Raw genomic sequence first — 18,033 nt, 5'->3', positions numbered from 1 at the left:
AAGCTGAACTTCACTGTGTACCTAAATAATTTATTGGAAGAAATACTAAGTATTCTAACAGTAACTGGTTAATTATGCAAAAGTACAAAAGTAAAGAACTGGAATATATAGTGTTAGTTAGACTAACAAAGAAACATATTTTATAAGTGTTTTATGTAATTAGCGAATAAATACAGAATATTTTTAAGTGATACTTATTCAAATTTATTAAATAAATTTATTTTAAACGATTTTTTCTGTTGTGTTCAGTTTATGCTAGATTTTCCAGTGTGTTTTGTGTTTTCTCTTCTAGTATTCACAATATTTTATAAAATTGAAAGAAATTTTACGGTGATGAGTGTTATGTTTGAAAACCACAAAATTAATTTCTTTTCGTTATTTTATCCATTTGTCACATATCGTCCAGATATTATATAATTAATATGATTTCAATGTATACTGCAAACTGCAATTCTTATTACTTTATTAGCAATCCTAAGAATGCATGAAAAATAAATGCGCAGGATTTTCCCGTGTAATAACGAGTACAGTAGTTAGAAGTTTTCAATTATGCTCCAAGCAATGCCCAAATCATTTATAAGATCTTCCTGTATACTAAAAAGTGCATTATTTATTTATCTCTTTATTTCTCAGTGATCCATAAAATACCCAAATAACTTAAAATATCTTGTTATTTACTGAAAACTGCATTAAAACTAAGTAGGCGGTTAGGAAAGTTTTATTGTTACAAGTCACTTTGTAAGAGACGAAGATTCTCTATAGTAGATAAAATATTCAAAATCTCTGCATGTATATTTTACAAGACGCATTCGTATTCCAGAATATAGTATGTATTGTTTTAATATCTTTAAACTATATCACTACCGAAATATTAATCCTTTACACACTTACCAGGCTTGGCTAACTTTTTAGGACTTTCAAATGTGAAATATTTTGAGCAAACCTTTAATGTTCTTACAGGGTTTTCTTTTTGTTAGGCAAAACTTATTTTGTCTATGAATTTAATGTATACTATGCCCTTAAAATAATACAATGTCTTAAGACGAATAAAATTAATTATACTCATGTTTCTCCAGCTTGGAAAAAGTCGTTAATAACGTAACAGTTGTTTTTGTGATAAATGGTTTATATAAAAAAGTGCTCCGACCATCACTGCGTTTGTCGTGTCCCAGTCGGCCTGATAAGCTGTGGCTTCAGTTAGTTGCCTCATCAGCAATAAATATGGTGAGCATAGCCTGGATGAAATACTATTAATATACAAGTTCCTAATTTTTTTTTAATCCCAAATTGTGTAAATTCATAATGTGGTGTTAAAAATGCAATTGCCATAACATAATGCCTTATAACAAATATAATTAATCAAAAAATATTCTCCTCAGTTGAAGCTGTGAATGCATTATAAATGTGACAGTTGATTCCTTATATCAATGATAAAGGTGCCTCTGACTGGTTTCTTTCTCTTCAGTTCAAAATTAAGTATGGTGGCAGACACTAACTCTGACATAGATACAAGTGCAAAAAAATGTATTTCAAATATTTAGTGAAAAAAATTAATGATACTTATTTCAACAAAACTGACACTAGGTAGAGTAACTCACAAGCTCAACAAAGCATGGAACAAAAAAAAAACATTCTGGTATAAATTATCTGCTGAGTGCACCGAGGGGAATCAAACCCATTATTTTAGCGTTTAAAATCCGTAGACTTACCGCTGTACCAGCGGGGGACTTCTGAAGTCATAAGACGCTAACTAAAACTAGTTTTACACTTAGTAATAAGAAATGAAATCTTTGTCACACTAGAACTTGTATTTACACAGCGTATTACAATAAACTATTCGTTATTATTTTCAGTTTTACAGTTAAATAATATAATCTCTTCAGTTTTCTCTCAAGGTCAGCTTTATTCAAGTGAATAATCTATAGAGATAAACTAACAACTTATCGAACTAAGTGTAGTACCACTGTTTTAAGTTATTTGTTAATTGCACCCTAATGACAGATCGATAAATCTGAACGCTCATAACGCTAAAAACTGGGTTTCTATACCCATGGTTGGCACAGCACATATAGGCTATTGTATAGCTATTTTACTTAACTACAATCAAAATATTTACCAGTTATCGTGTCCAGTAAGTGAACCCAGTTGTAGTCGACTTTATCTGCTTCTATTTCAACTATCTGATTCAAACCAGTTGAGGGCTTTTCATTTCTTGGACTTATTAGTGCTCGAACAGACGTTCACAATAAGAGGCAGACTCGAAAAGAAATTAATCCACAATTTGGGGACGCTACAACCATCTGGCTTAAATGAACGCTTTTCTTTACTTTAGATTGCTATTTTTTTACTTTTTTGTTTAAATTTTAACTTCCATTTACTTATCTTTTCATAACTTGTAATTTTGCTTAGAATTTTCACGTTCAATATAAGCACTAAGCACGCATGCGCCTTTTTCGTTAAACTGTACGATCTGACGAAGAGAACTTGTTCGAAACGTCATCATTCTTTAAATATAAAATGTATTAGAAACTTGGCGAATGTTCAACCTAATTATTTAATTTTATAACAAAGCCAAAATGAACTATATGCTGTGTCCAATGCGGAGAATTGAATCCTGGATTTTAGCTTTTCGAGTCCGTAGACTTACTGCTGTCCCTGTTACCCCCCTGGGACAGCGGTAAGTTTACGGACTTACCATGCTAAAGTCAAGGGTTCTATTCCTCTTGGTGGACACAGAAGATATCTCGATGTGGCTTTGTTATAAGAAAAATACACACCACTGTCCCACAGAGGGGGAGGTGAGCCTAATTAAAAGCAATATCAAAATATTAGATACTCACACTCTTATTGAGACAACAGGAATATTAATTTCATACTGCAAGCTATCCAATAGAGACGATCAAATAATGTATTCTTCTTTGATGACGAGAAATCCACTTGAAGTAAAAATGTATCAATGTAACATGTAAAAAAAAATTAAACTGAAATATCTTAAACATTTTATATAAGAATATGTAAAAAGTGATGCAATGTTGTTTCTGAAAGTGTTGTTATGGTATAAATATTTCAGCTTTATTTTTAAAAATAAAAATCTTCCTAACAGAAGTTTTTCGCGCAAAGCTACACAAGAATATCTGCGTTAGCCGTCCAAACTTTAATAGTTATAGACTAGATGAAAGACAACTAGTCGACACCAACCACTGTCAACCCTAGAAATAATGTTTTGCCAACGAATAGTGAGACTACAGTCACATTATAATGTCCCCACGGCTGAAAGGTCGAGCGTGTTGGAGGTGACGGAGATTTGAACCCACAACCAACAGATTACGAGTCGAGCATTATAATCACCTGGCCATGGTACATCAACAGTCAGAGTAATTGGAAAGAAAATGTTCCATAAAAATCAGTACTGTATCAGTTACAAGGAGAAGAAAGAGAATTTGACAGTGTATCCTTCAAGTTTGTAATGAAGTTTTCCCAGGCTTCAACTGTGATTTCAGAAAATACATACTCAGGATTATATATATATAAAAGAAGTTTCCACGCCAAGTCATAAAATGAAAAATGTTAAAGTCTGGATGCACGTGTACCTTGCAGGGTTATTAGGACTAAAGAGAATAACTTATGATACTTCACCCATCCATGGCGTTGGTGTATTTTAGTGATTCCTCGAGGAATTCTCTTGTTTATGTTAATCGGTTCATTAGTAGGCTGCTGACTGCAAGAAGCACCTGAGCCTCCAGATGTACGTTGTCTTTGCGTGAACACCCTTCATTACAAAGCTCTAATGGAAGGCGTAAGGTTTGTTTCAACGTTGTTCATCTTAAAATGTTTCATTATCAGAGTATTTAATTATATAAGAAATTAACTACCTATAAAATACCGAATTATCTTTTGGATGATACTTGAATTGTGGAATAGTAATATAAACTCGATTTTTAAAAAGTGTTTGTAACACTTCATAAGCAGAGCGTACCATTACAGAAAACAAATCAAATCTACCTTCAAAAATAATAGAAAATACTTAATGTTTATCTGCTGGTCTGTGTAGTTTGAGCTTTTAATAGTCGATAAGGACTCTTTCCTAGGTTTTGTAGATATTTTATTTGTCTAGTGAGTGAAGTAGACATACATGATAAAAACTTTGTAATCTGTCAAATAGTTATACTAATATACATTTATTAGTATTTAATAGATATGAACTTCTATAATGAAGATCATAGTTAATGCGTGTACCCTGTGTTATTTTATTAAGTCTGAAAATTAACTACCTTTTTTAGAAAATGTAATCTTAAGGTGAATGATTTTCACGTAATATTTTGAAAATTTACAAGAAATGTATATATGCTACTTTCAACCATTAATATTTGTCGCGATTTGATTATATTTTCATTATATTTTATTCTTTCTAGCTAAATAAAATGCTATACTGTCTACTAATGCTCTGCTTTGCCAGTCTCCAGTTTGTCCAAACCATTCAGCATCCACAGGGTGAATTTAAACCGTCACAGCGCCACAGCATGGCTAAACCAGAAAACCCCTTTTCGTCACTCTTATTCTATTTCTTCAATCCAAAGGTTTGGATTTTCAATTTTTACGCAATTGATCTCTATATCTCTATTATTAAACAATGGACTAACTGTATTCCTAAGCGTTATTTTCTGAAATATTCGTCTTCTAAGTCTAATGCTGACGTATCAGCTCTACATATTCGAGGACTTTCAATATCCCAGAAGAGAAAGCACGAAGGCCTACTGAAAAAAAACAGCGCGTTCTAATGACAGGGTAAAACGACGAAAGTACTTGAATTGACTTAAGTATCTTCTGTGAAACAAAGGTAAAGTGTATCATCATTACACGATGACGAAATTAATTTAAAATCGATGTAAAGTTTGAGTGTGACAAAATAAACTTGTTTCGATTGTGTCATTTTACTTAATCTTTTCCTGTAATTTTGTAACTACTTACATTCACTAAAAAATATTTTGATCGCTTTATCTCGTTATTTTCATCTGAGTTACTCTCTGGGTTTCTTCTGAGTTGTAGATCGTGTCAGGACCTGTGAAATAATTTAACCTAAAAAGAAACTAATTTATTTATTTATTTATTTATTAATAAACCAAAGTATTGAAAATCACAATTACTTCACATAACTTATGCGATTTCATTAAAAGTCTACGAGTAAACTGATGTAGTTTCTAATAAACGTATAATATTATAGTGTTGTACAATGTAACCTTAAGAAGAAAATATTGGCGATTACATATTGTATTCCAAATCCTGAAAAAACCATCACAATGGTGATTATACATGGACATGACGCATTAATTTTACAAGGTTGAAAACTTTTCGCCTTTTTATTAATAAGTAAATTAATCAATGTTATTTCTGCTGTAATACTTTATTTCATTTCAACAAATAAATAACCCTATTCACTCAAGAGATTTACACAATGATAATGACGTATTGTCCTATACATCATAGGTGACTATTTTTTCAGTGGCATGTAAATATTCTATTCCAAAGAACTTAGTTAAGGAACTCGGCTCGTAATCTGAGGGTCGCGGGTTCGAATCCCCGTCTCACCAAACATGCTCGCCCTTTCAGCCGTGGTAGCGTTATAAAGTAACGATCAATCCCACTTTTCGTTCGTAAAAGAGTAGCCCAAGAGTTGACGGTAGGTTACGATGACTAGTTGCCTTCCGTTTAGTCTTACAGGGCTAAATTGGGGACGGCTAGCGTAGATAGCCTTCGTGTAGCTTTGCGCGAAATTCAAAACAAACGAAAGAAATTCGATCAACTGCTTTCATTCATCCTCTGTTGGTCGACTTATGTATAAAGCTTAGCGACAATGTAAAAGTATTTTTGTCGGTTTCTTAGTTTTAAAAATATTCAAATGCATTTGCAATAGGTTACGTCGGTATGTTTTTTAAATAAGAAATATATATTTTATTTTATAATAGTTTTATTGTTAAATATGATAAAGATTATAAAAAGAACATTATTATGGTGAGAATGGATTATGTTTATATAATTATACATTATTGACTCTAATTAGTTGTACCAATTATATATACATATATATATTATATCATTTACCTTCTATTCCCACACAATCACGTTTAAATAAACACAAAAAGGCTTCCTTTTCACATGTGTTTAAACCTAACTGAGACAACAACTGAAATTAGAATATTTTAAATGCACTGAACTGATTCACGAGCATCATTGACCCTTCACAGCTGTTATAACAATCTCAATATGAATCAGATAAGTCTTCCGTTAATATAAACACCACCAACCAGAAAGAGGACAAAAGGTCCCAGTTTAACATAGCCTGAGGTAACGTTAGTCTTTAAGGACACGTTACATTTAAAAACTGAACGTCAGAGGTCTTTTTACAGCAAACCTGAATGCAAAAATACCGCTTATGTACGTAAACGGGCACTTTGAAGGATTCAGCAAGAACTGCGAGCAATGACGAGGGATGCAGGTTTGTTAAGTATTTTCAGTGTTTATTTTTACTTGCTGCAAGATAGAGATTGTACAAAAATTCAGCCTTCTTTGAAGTCTATTAAATACAACCTTTTAAAAATATGTCCACTATCCAACATAACTTGTGTTTTGCCACTCAGCAAGAAAGCTAATCACATTAAGTGCAGGTGTGTAGATAGATATTCACAGGACAGAAATTGTCTTTGTGTTTACTTATGTCACTGTTTAAAATATTCAATTTAGAAGAGGAGCATAGACTATTTTAAATACATTGGGTCTGGCAGCATTCAGCAGGAATACTTACTATTTTCTTTACGAAATCTCCTAATGATATGAATTCCTAAGATTTTGGGATCCAGAGGGCTATGCATAATACTAATCACGTAGATAAATAGAGATTAGGTGTATTCAATAATACATCAATATTTTTTAATTTTATTAAATATTACTTAATGGCCTTTGGTATATCTACTTGGATATATTAATTAAAACATTATGTGCTTTTGCAAGTCAACAAAAGGCCTTCTGAGAGATTTCCATGAATGAATTCTGAATCTTTACAGTTCTTAGAAACGTATTTTTTATTATTTGTATTTAATCATAAGGTAGACTTACAAGTATAGATTTTTATAAATTATGGATAAAAGAACAGAAATGAAGTTTCAAATATTTAGTTTGTTTAAGACAAATGTAAACCATAAGCATAGTTCTGTGTCACCATTAATGTACAATTATTATAGCTTCTTAAAGTGGACATTTCACTTAATAATTTGTATCATTTCATATCATTCGTTATTCGGTTGTAAAATTATTAAACAGTGTTTAGAGAAGCATAAATAAAGACATAATCTGTGGTTGTTTGCACCCTAATTCCTCCGAGATTATTCGGCTAATCTCAACCAAAATTTGCAAGCAAACACTACAAACTATGGGGAAAGTCCTAAGGTAGTCAAAATTGAACTTTATCTCTTTCTATTTTTAAAGCCTGTTGGTTAATAACTCCCTCCTGTTGAGTCATTATCAAAACCTTTTGTTTTAAAGGCATTCAGGGTCAAAGTGTGAAAGTTGCTGGATTGTTTCTCAAACAACCATAGTTTTAGGATTTTAAAATGTGGAAACACCTCAAAGTCTTTATTTGTTGGTAGATAGAAGCTAAATTGAAAATGGTGTTTGTGAAGAAGCTATGTTATGATTTTAAAATTAAATTTATGTTAAATTTATTATTTTAAAATATATGATTACTGTTAAAATAACATTGTTTTAGTTAAGTTTAAACATTTCATGTCAGATGACGGGTATTTTAGCAAAATAATTGCAAAAAATCTATTTAAAATAAATAAGCTCCAGCCCCTCAAACTCCCCCCCCCCCAATGGTACAGCGATATGTCTGGGGACTTACAATGCTATAGACCGGGTTTCGATGTCTGAGGTGGAAATAGCACAGTTCGCCCATTGTATAGCTTCGTGCTTAACTTCAAACAAACAAACTTGTTGCAAAAATATTTTGTTCCGAGCTTCGAGTCCGAGGGTATGCTGTTTGGGTAAGAGTCAGATTGTACTATTCAGTTATGCAAGAATAACCCAAGAACAGGCAGTGGGTATATTGCTAGCTACCTTACCTTTAGTCTTTCAGTTCGATTACAGAAGGCTGAGCGCAGACAACCTTTGTGCAGTTTGCCCAAAAATTATAAAAACAAATGAAAAACAATGTATTTGTTAAGAGCATAAAACGAATAGGTTGTTTTATAACACCTACTGAGTACAAGCCGGCGATTCCACAACAGAGAAAAAAATCATAGCTTCCATCTAAATGAAGGCTTTAGTGTTAGTAAAACAATACATACCTATGTATTTTAATACCTCAGGTACTAAGAATGATAATTTTATTTGCATATATACATATATACAACAATTATTTTCTCGTTTTTTTTCAGGTTCACCTAAAAAAGGGCATTTGGCAGTTATATTGGTTTTTCTATTATCTTTTTCTCATGTGAACGGAATAGTTCCTGTGTCAGACATTTTCAATCCAGCTACTCTCCTTACTGCTAACTATGCAGTACAACTCCTAAAAAGTATAGGTAACCATTACAAAAATCACTTAATTCCAGGAGGTGTTCTGTTAGTTTTAAATCACATATTAAACAGACGGCGTCGAGACTTCAACAGAAGTAAGGGACTCGTGCAGTATATCATACGAAGACGGAACCAAGAAAGTCGAATTAACTCGGATATGCTTGTCCATTAAGTTTCTTATAATAAAACTATGGATATATTTTTTACTGGAGCTTCTACCCTATGAGCAATTTTACAAAAAAATTGTTAAGGCCGCTGATGTGCATAGTATTATTAGCATACAGATAATAAGATGAATTTTGGTTAAGATGAGAAATAAAAACGTAATTTTACACCACAAATAACTCATTTAATCAGGAACAAAATTTGTACCTTCATACTTTGATCAAAATTTGAAGAAAAAAATTACAACAATTGACGTTCCAACGATTAACTGTTCTTAAATAATATTACTGTAACATTTTATACCATAAAATTACTTCAAATTTACACTAGACCCAGATTTTAATAAACAAATACATTTAGTGTTGTATTATATTTAAACGAAAATACGTTTACCAAACTGTTTTCTTGTTAGAGGTTACACAGTACGTTTTACACTATTTTTATAACTTGAATTTAGATATGTCATTTAGTGTATCATCCAAACGAGCATCCTCATCATTTTGACAGGTTGTGTTTTCTAATGATAAATATATCTGTCAACAAATGCTACATTACAAGATTTTATAACATCCAAACAGTCATCCTCGTCATTCTGACAGATCGTATTTTCTAATGATAAATATATCTGTCAACAAATGTTTCATTACAAGATTTTGTAACATCCAAACAGTCATCCTCGTCATTCTGACAGGTTGTATTTTCTAAAGATATATATATCTGTCAACAAATGTTTCATTACAAGATTTTATAACATCCAAACAGTCATTTTCGTCATTCTGACAGGTTGTGTTTTCTAATGATAAATATATCTATTAATATATGTTTTACGGTATTTCTTATCATTTGGAAAAAAATGTGTTTTTCAGTAATACGTATCTGTGAATAAAGGTTTTATTCAATAAATTTCAGTTCTAATTGATATTTACCACTTACATTATACATTTTATAAAATTACTCTCAAAATATTTGTGAACTTGTGAGTTCTATACATAAAGTTAAACATGAAAATAGCATTACGTTTATTTCTTGAACACTAAAGAAAACCATTAAATATTTATGATAAAACAGCAGAACACTCTGATGGTTCCTGATGTTTGTGAAGTAAATAGCTTGTAAGAAGAATGGCCATCTCTTTTAGCGAACCAAAGTAGAACCAAAATTCATTGACATTGCTAAAAACGCAATTGTAACATAAAATGAACAGCTGACTGGTGATTCTGTTGACAGAATAAACAATAATTTGAGTTACTTCCAATGTTACGTGGAAATTACTTTTAATATTTTATAGCAGATGCAGAATCGGTGCGATTAGTAAATATTTAAGGATGATGCAAGGTGAAAAGAAACGCTTGTTACTGTATTAACAGAGGGGTTGATAAAGTAGAAACAGTGTTTAGATTAAGCATACAATAACATACAAATATTAGGATTCAGTGAAGAATTGCAACTCTGGAAGAGCACAGCGCCCTGGAATTTTGCCCTGCCTTTGTCATAATTATAGGTTAATTCCGGGAAGGCATGGCCAGGTGGTTAAGACACTCGACTCGTAATCCAAGGTTCGTAGGTTCGAATCTTCGTCACACCAAACATGCTCGCCTTTTCAACGGTGGGGAGTTATAATGTAATGGTCAATCCCGCTCTTCCTTGGTAAAAGAGTAGTCCAAGAATTGACAGTATTTTGATGAATAACTGTCTTCTCTCTAATCTCACACTGCTAAATTAGGGACGGCTAGCGCAGATAGCCCTCGAGTAGCTTTGCGCGAAATTAAAAAACAAACAAACGTAAAGAAAAATATGCATTTTGCATTATTAGACTCAACCACTTATTTGAGTAGAGCTTCGAAAGATGAAAATAAGAAAAGGAAAAATAAAAAACGTTTTTAGCATTTAATAGGGAAAATGTGAACGCTATGAAATTAGCCTAAATACTAGCTGGTCAAAAGTTTAAGACCATACTGAAATGAAGCATTAATCGGTAAACACCTAACGAAATTTAATCATTTATATTCAAGCATTAGTGTTGTCAACATCTCTCACTAACATCTCCTATGTTATATTGAGTAAAAACATGACAAAGGCTAAAAAGTTGACAGAGTTTGAACGTGGCAGAATTGTCGAGCTGCAAAAGCAAGGTCTCTCTCAACGTACCATCGCTGGTGAGATTGGGCGTAGTAAAACTGCTGTTGCAAATTTCTTAAAAGACCCTGAGGGATACGGAAGGAGAATTTCAAGTGGTCGGCCGAAGAAAGTTTCGCCGGCGTTAAGCAGGAGGATTCGACGGGTTGTCCGGCAAGACACCAGCCGATCGTCGAACCACTGACGCAGAATGCAGCTCAAAAACAATAAGACGGCATCTACGAGAGAAAGGCTTTAAAATCCATAAACATCTTCAAAGGCCACGCCTCCTTCCACACCACGAAACAGTTCGGTTAAACTTTGCTGAGAAGCACCAAACATGGGACGTAGAAAAGTGGAAGAAAGATTTGTTCTCAGATAAGAAAAAATTTAACCTGGATGGTCCAGATGACTTTCAACGCTACGAGCACGATAAGAATATCCCACCGGAGACATTTCCTATACGACACAGTGGAGGAAATTCCATCATGATCTGGGGTGCTTTCTCCTTCCATGGAACAATAGAGCTTCAGGTTATACAGGGGCGTCAAACAGCAGCTGGCTTCATTGGCATATTGGAGAGAGCATCCTTATTGACTGTAGGCTCTCGCTTGTGTGGAAATGACTGGATCTTTCAGCAGGACAACGCTGCAATCTACAACGCCCGCAGGACAAAGGACTTTTTTCATGGCGAATAACGTGATTCTTTTGGACCATCCAGCGTGTTCGCCCGAACTGAAAATGTTTGGGGGTGGATGGCAAGGGAAGTCTGTAGAAATGGACGTGAATTCCAAACAGTGCATGACCTTCATAAAGCCATCCTCACCACTTGGAATAACATTCCAGCCAGTCTTCTGCAAACGCTTATTTCGACCATGCCAAAGCGAATGTTTGCAGTTATTCGCAATGACGGCTTTGCAACTCACTACTGAGACCTCTTGTTGGTCATTTCCTACCATGTTTAGGACTTCTTTTTGGTATGGTCTTAAAATTTTGACCAACTAGTATTTAGGCTAATTTCATAGTGTTCACATTTTCCCTATTAAATGCTAAAAACGTTTTTTATTTTTCCTTTTCTTATTTTCATTTTTCGAAGATCTACTCAAATAAGTGGTTGAGTCTAATAACACAAAATGTATATTTTTCTTTATGTTCATTGGTCTTAAGATTTTGGCCAGCATTGTATGTCCCAAAAGTTCGTGGCCCGATATATAGAGAAAAAGGGACAATGATGCAACTACGATTTATTTTTCAATATAATTTCTCCTGAGACTATGCACCAGTGATGCTCTAAGACCTTTACGCCTTTTGAAAGAACTTTTCCTGTTGGTCCTCAATCAATGACTCGACGATAGGGAAAGATCATTATCACTCTGGAACCTTTGACCTTTCAGAAAGAGTTTAAGGTTAGGGTAGAGAGGGAAAACAAAAAAATAACATGGAGCTAAGTCAGGTGAGCAATTTGAAGCCAGCATCACGAATAGCGTTCAAAACAACATGTGAGCTTTTTATTTGGGTAATCTTTTATGAGCAAACCTGTTCTCTTTTCTTTATTTTTTTATCGCAATTTATTGATTAAGGTACATAGTAACGTTCTGAACGATCTAGTTCTTTTCCAAATAGTCAATTGGTAAAACGCCCTTGGCATCCCACAAAAACTAATGCCATGACCTACCCAGCAAGGGTTTTTCACTTGAACGTCTTTGGGAGAGTTAAGACTAGATGACTCCATTGCAAACTTTGCATTTTAGATTTTTGGTCGAAGTGTGAGCCCACATTTCATTAGTAATTACGAATCTATTGAATCTTTTGGAGTTAGTGTTGACTTTCAACAACTTGGATCCGTTTTTGCTCAGGTGACAACGCTTTTGGAACCCATACGGCACTAACCTTACTCATGCCCAAACTTTCACTCAAAATGCTTGCTACAGTGCTTTTAACGATTCCCAATTTCTCTGCTAACTTCTTAACGGTAATTCTTCTATCATGTATAACCAAATCACAAACTTAATCTAAAACATCTGTTGTGGTTGTTGTCGACCTGACCTTTCAACATCTTCATACTATTTTTTCACTGTTTAATATTCCTGGAAACCATTTCCTATTGCTCTATTCATGTCCTGGTGGATTTCTTGTACAAAATGTTTGATCACAGCACAAAGTTTGATCTTCTCTATAAAGTCTAATATTTCTCACTTCTTACCTTCCAACATCCACAACACACAAAATAAGACTGTAAATTTATATGTTACATGCTGTTCACTCATAAAATAATGAAATTGGATATTCATCAGAAATAAAATCATACATTCCAGTTTTGTTTTGTTTTTTTAGGTCGGACAACGAACGTTTCGGACTACTAACGATATTTAGCTCAATAAAACACATATTTAAACTAAGAAATATGTCAATTGTAAACTCTACCATAACGCAACTTGCGTTTATGAGTTACAAGAATAAAACACAAGTTGCATTATGGTATAGTTCACCTTTGACTATAGAAAAACAAAGTTTTAGACCAACAGCCCAGCATGGCCAGAAGATTAGGGCGCTCGACTCGTAATCCAAGAGTCGCGGGTTTGAATCCCCGTCACACCAAACCTACTCGCCTTTTCATGCGTGAGGACTTTATAATGTGACGGTCAATCCCACTATTCGTTGATAAAAGTAGCCCAAAAGATAAGAGTAGCCCAAGAGTTGGCGGTGGGTAGTGATGACTAGCTTCCTTCCCTCTAGTCTTACACTGCTAAATTAGGAACGGCTAGTGTAGATAACCTTCGTGTAGCTTTGCTTGAAATTCGAAAGTAAACAAACAAACAAGTTCTAGACCTTCCTCATAGAGACCACAATACACCGAATCGTGATTTCAAGTACATGAAAAATGAACTTGGTGCAGTTTGTTTTCTTATTTCTGAATATGTCGCAATGGTTAGTTTTTAACAGTTGTTTTTTGTATCATGTTAAACTTACATCATAGGTTAAATAATTCAATTGGCATATGTTTAATTAATTTAAAATTCTTGATGAAGAAAAAGCCATTTGAAGTAAAAATGTATTCTAAAGATGGCTGATGTTGGTAATAAAACTTTTATTTAAAATAAAGTACAGAACAACGTTTCAATCTTCTTTAACGTGCTGAAGATGTAATAATAACAATCAAGAAGTCGGATAACTACAAAGTTGACATTTACTCTTGCAATATTAAATAATCACTAAATCATTCACCAATATGAATACTATGTCTTTGTTTTCGAATACAAATACTTTAATTTTCCCTACCATAATAAGAATAGTTTACCGCCAGAATTGTTTTCTTTTAACTTAGTGACACAGTGTACATGACCAGTTTAACAAATGTGTCACATTTCATGGTATGTTAAAATGTAGACATTAGCTTCACTTACCACTTTGAAAAGATGAAGTAGTTAACATCGATATCGTAACCTAGATTACTATTTACAGACTTACTGAATGACAAATTTCTACAAACTTGATATTTGAAACCTACGACTTACAAAACACTGTTAATAAAGGTCAATGGGACTGATTGAATGAACTCAGATGCTCCAGTCCGGAAACTTCTTTTGATATAACAGCTATTTTTTCGTAGAGTTCTTTTTGTTTCTTTTGCAATAGCGATTAAACCATGGTTTGAATATTAAAAAAAAGGCTTCTTTAAGGTTCATTCTAGCTTTCTGGTCTATTTTTTGTTCAACAACAGTGTTGCATTTTCAAAAATTATTAGCGTAACGTAATCTGCTCGGACCGTCACGCCCAACCCTCTCTTTTCTAAAGTTCAGAAAACAATAAGAACTTAGTAAAGCAACATATCGGTTGACTATATAAACTTATTGCCGACAGAAAAACTATAGTTATGCAAAATCTTTGAAACTAACAATATTTTGAAGAGTTATACAGATTATTAGGTGAGTGTTTACGTAATTATTACTATAGGCCTCTCTGTTTGCTGTTATAACTGTTATGATATTTTAAAACTATAAATAACATTGTGTAAATAACCATTTAGCAGGGTGTATGTGCATAAATAGACTTATATGTGTAAACATATATATATATATATATATATCTTAAAAGTTATTTACTAATCATCAGACTAGGGAAATTTTACTCGCATATACTGCCAACATTAAATGTGTTACAGATCATTGAAATGCCGTGCTTCTAAGAACCTGAACTAGTAGGTTTAGTAAATTTAACATTGGTCCTATACGTATGTGAAAGTTCATAAATGATACAGTGGCATATAATAAATTGAGCATACTGAACTTATCTTATAGTATTGTAAAGTTTGCAACGGATGTAATATGCTTAATATTTACATATTACGAGAAAGGTAAACACTGACTAAAGTTTTTGCTAACCTTGCAAAAAACTCAACTATGGCTAGATTATAATAAACCATCCAATAAAACCTTAACTATCATGAATTTGTAGTAAGAACAAAAACATGTTAACAATATTCATATAGCAGAATACCCAATTACAAGTATTGTGAGCCGAATAAAGAAAGTGAACATTTTTGTATTACGGTGTGGAAAAATTTCATATAAAGAACTAATTATTTATACAAGAAAAACCAATAAAGTAAGTTGCTTATAAACTGTTTCATAAAAAAATTATTAATAAATATCAGTCAACATTCACACGATGGCTGTATAACATAAAGTGTGTAATATATACTCTTCAAAACAAGAAACGCAAAAGGAATATTTTTGTTATTTTAAAGAGAAATATGTGTAATAACGTTACAAGCTCAGAGTATGTGATGTTACACGTGTTAAGGCACTGATTGTCAGACCAAAATGAGAATAAAAGTTGTGCACTTTGAAAACGGAGGAAAACATCGGATTTTTCGCCAAAGCGCATGCGTGTCCAATAAATTTGTTTGAGAGATCTGCATGTTCTGCAAGTGCACCATGTGCAAAATCCCTATAAAAGCGACGGGTTCTCGGTTTCCATAGCTCAGTGTTAAGTCACCGACACGCAATACAGTTACGCCAAGACTGACTGAAGCACAATGCAACAACGCCATTGGTCGATTGGAAGCAGGCGAATCTCGATCAGATGTTGCCAGAGCTGTGAATGTCCACCCAAGCACCATCACAAGACTGTGGAATCGTCACCGACAACATGGATCAACTCGTGACCGTCCACGATCTGACAGATCTCGTGTGACCACGCCCGCACAAGATCGCAACATCCGGTTACGTCACCTTTGAGATAGAACCACCACTGCAACGCTTACTGCCTCAACCATACCAGGGCTGCGTAGGATTTCTGATCAGACCGTACGCAACCGTCTACGAGATGCAAGAATCCGACCTCGATGTCCAGTCAGAGGCGTCATCCTCAGCCAGCAACATCGTCAAGCACGGCTGCAGTGGACTCGGGCACATCGGGTATGGCCTCATCGACGATGGAGGCATGTTTGGTTCAGCGCTGAATCACGTTTTATGCTTCGTAGGCAGGATGGAAGTACCCGTGTTTACCATCGCCGAGGTGAACGTTTTGCAGCAAACTGTGTGCAGGATGTTGACAGATTTGGCGGTGGCAGCGTCATGATGTGGGCTGCTATCGCCTACAATGCCAGAACAGATCTTTTGCACATTCGAGGGAATCTTACGGCTCAACGATACGTCGACGAGATTCTTAGGCCCCATGTGCAACCCATCATGGTGAACGTCAACAACGTTTTTCAACATGACAACGCCCGTCCTCACACAGCCCGACTCACCACTGTCTTCTTGAGACACCACAACATCAACGTTCTTCCCTGGCCCTCCGGATCACCAGATTTAAACCCCATCGAACATCTTTGAGACGAGTTGGACCGATGTCTGCGACGGCGACAACCTCAACCGCAGACTCTACCTCAGCTTGCAGCAGCTTTGCAGGCTGAGTGGACAGCCATTCCACAGGATGATTCGTCATCTCATCGCTTCCATGGGCAGGAGATGCCAAGCAGTTATTGATGCTCACGGGGGGCATACTCGTTATTGACGTTGAGTGACGTTAAACTTCACCTAGTGAGCGTGGACTTTGCCTTTGCATACTTTGGATGTTCAGCAGTGAATGTGCAAAGTTTCACACATGTCATACAGAACTACCCGGAATAAACTTGTTAACAATTTGTCTCATATTTTGCCTTTTGCGTTTATTTTTTTGAAGAGTACATTAACGAAAGCAGCGTATGTAAGATTCTAATATCTTCTACTCTCCACTACGTGTGTTTTTTCTCTATCAATTTTAATTATGTTATATCTTTGCATCTAGAATCCTTATAAGTAAAGTAGTTTTACTCAGTCATAATAATTCTGTGACAACGATCAACAGATGATTTTGACAGAGGTGTATCTGTTGATCAACACCTGTATTTTTAGCTCTGAATTGAGACAACAGATTTATCATTCTTTTGAAACAGGATAGGATATTTACATTTAGATACGAGTATACAATACGGTCATTTTTGTAGTATATTTGTAAGTTTAAAAAATCCAATAAAAAACCACTATTAATAATAACAATACAAAAAATTGAAACAAAGGAAAACGCAAAACGTTATGAACAAGTTAAAAAAAATACAGTCGAGGAAATGTGAAACAAAAATTTATAGTTTCATTACCATAAATAGGTCTGTGATAGGAACCGTCAGCTATATGTATATATATATATACATATCAAAACCTAAATCAAACCTAAAAATATGTTTACAAATACGTATTCCACAACTATTCAGTCGATTGTTCTTTCTAATAAAGTCGTATTTAATCCTAAATTTTGAGTCAATCTCTCATGAATCGCTGAGTGACCAATCATAACCAGTGATTATCTACTAATAAACTTTAGATGAATCCAAGAATATCACCCAAAATACCAAGTAGTCACATTAAACATAGCAGTAAACATAATACAATTAGGTGCAAAATTCTGTGCATTTCGCTTACATGTCATTAAGATGTGTTTCTTTCTTTTTGTTTATTAGTTACCGTGGAATTGTTTTTGACTGATAAAAAATCCTATTAGAAAGTGATTTAACTAAGTTGAAATTAAGATCATCATTAATTTTAGCAGATTTTTTTATTCTTATTGCGTTATTACTTACGAAACGTATGACTGAGAATTAATTAAATAATTTAGTTACATTTAAATATAACACTATAT

The 18,033-nt window shown here is 34.0% G+C and overlaps 1 protein-coding gene across 1 annotated transcript; it reads left to right on the top strand.

Moving 5' to 3' along the window:
* Positions 1 to 6,333: 6,333 nt before the first annotated feature.
* On the top strand, positions 6,334 to 9,639 carry LOC143238935 (uncharacterized). The gene is made up of 2 exons (XM_076479591.1): positions 6,334 to 6,493; positions 8,430 to 9,639. The coding sequence occupies exons 1-2, from the start codon at positions 6,478 to 6,480 to the stop codon at positions 8,741 to 8,743; spliced, it is 330 nt and encodes a 109-aa protein (XP_076335706.1). The 5' UTR covers positions 6,334 to 6,477; the 3' UTR covers positions 8,744 to 9,639.
* The last annotated feature ends 8,394 nt before the right edge of the window (positions 9,640 to 18,033 follow it).

Source organism: Tachypleus tridentatus, chromosome 13, assembly GCF_004210375.1.
Source record: "Tachypleus tridentatus isolate NWPU-2018 chromosome 13, ASM421037v1, whole genome shotgun sequence".
Lineage (NCBI taxonomy): Eukaryota > Metazoa > Arthropoda > Merostomata > Xiphosura > Limulidae > Tachypleus > Tachypleus tridentatus.
Note: the sequence above shows the minus strand (reverse complement) of the source record. Positions and strands in the feature narration are given on the sequence as shown.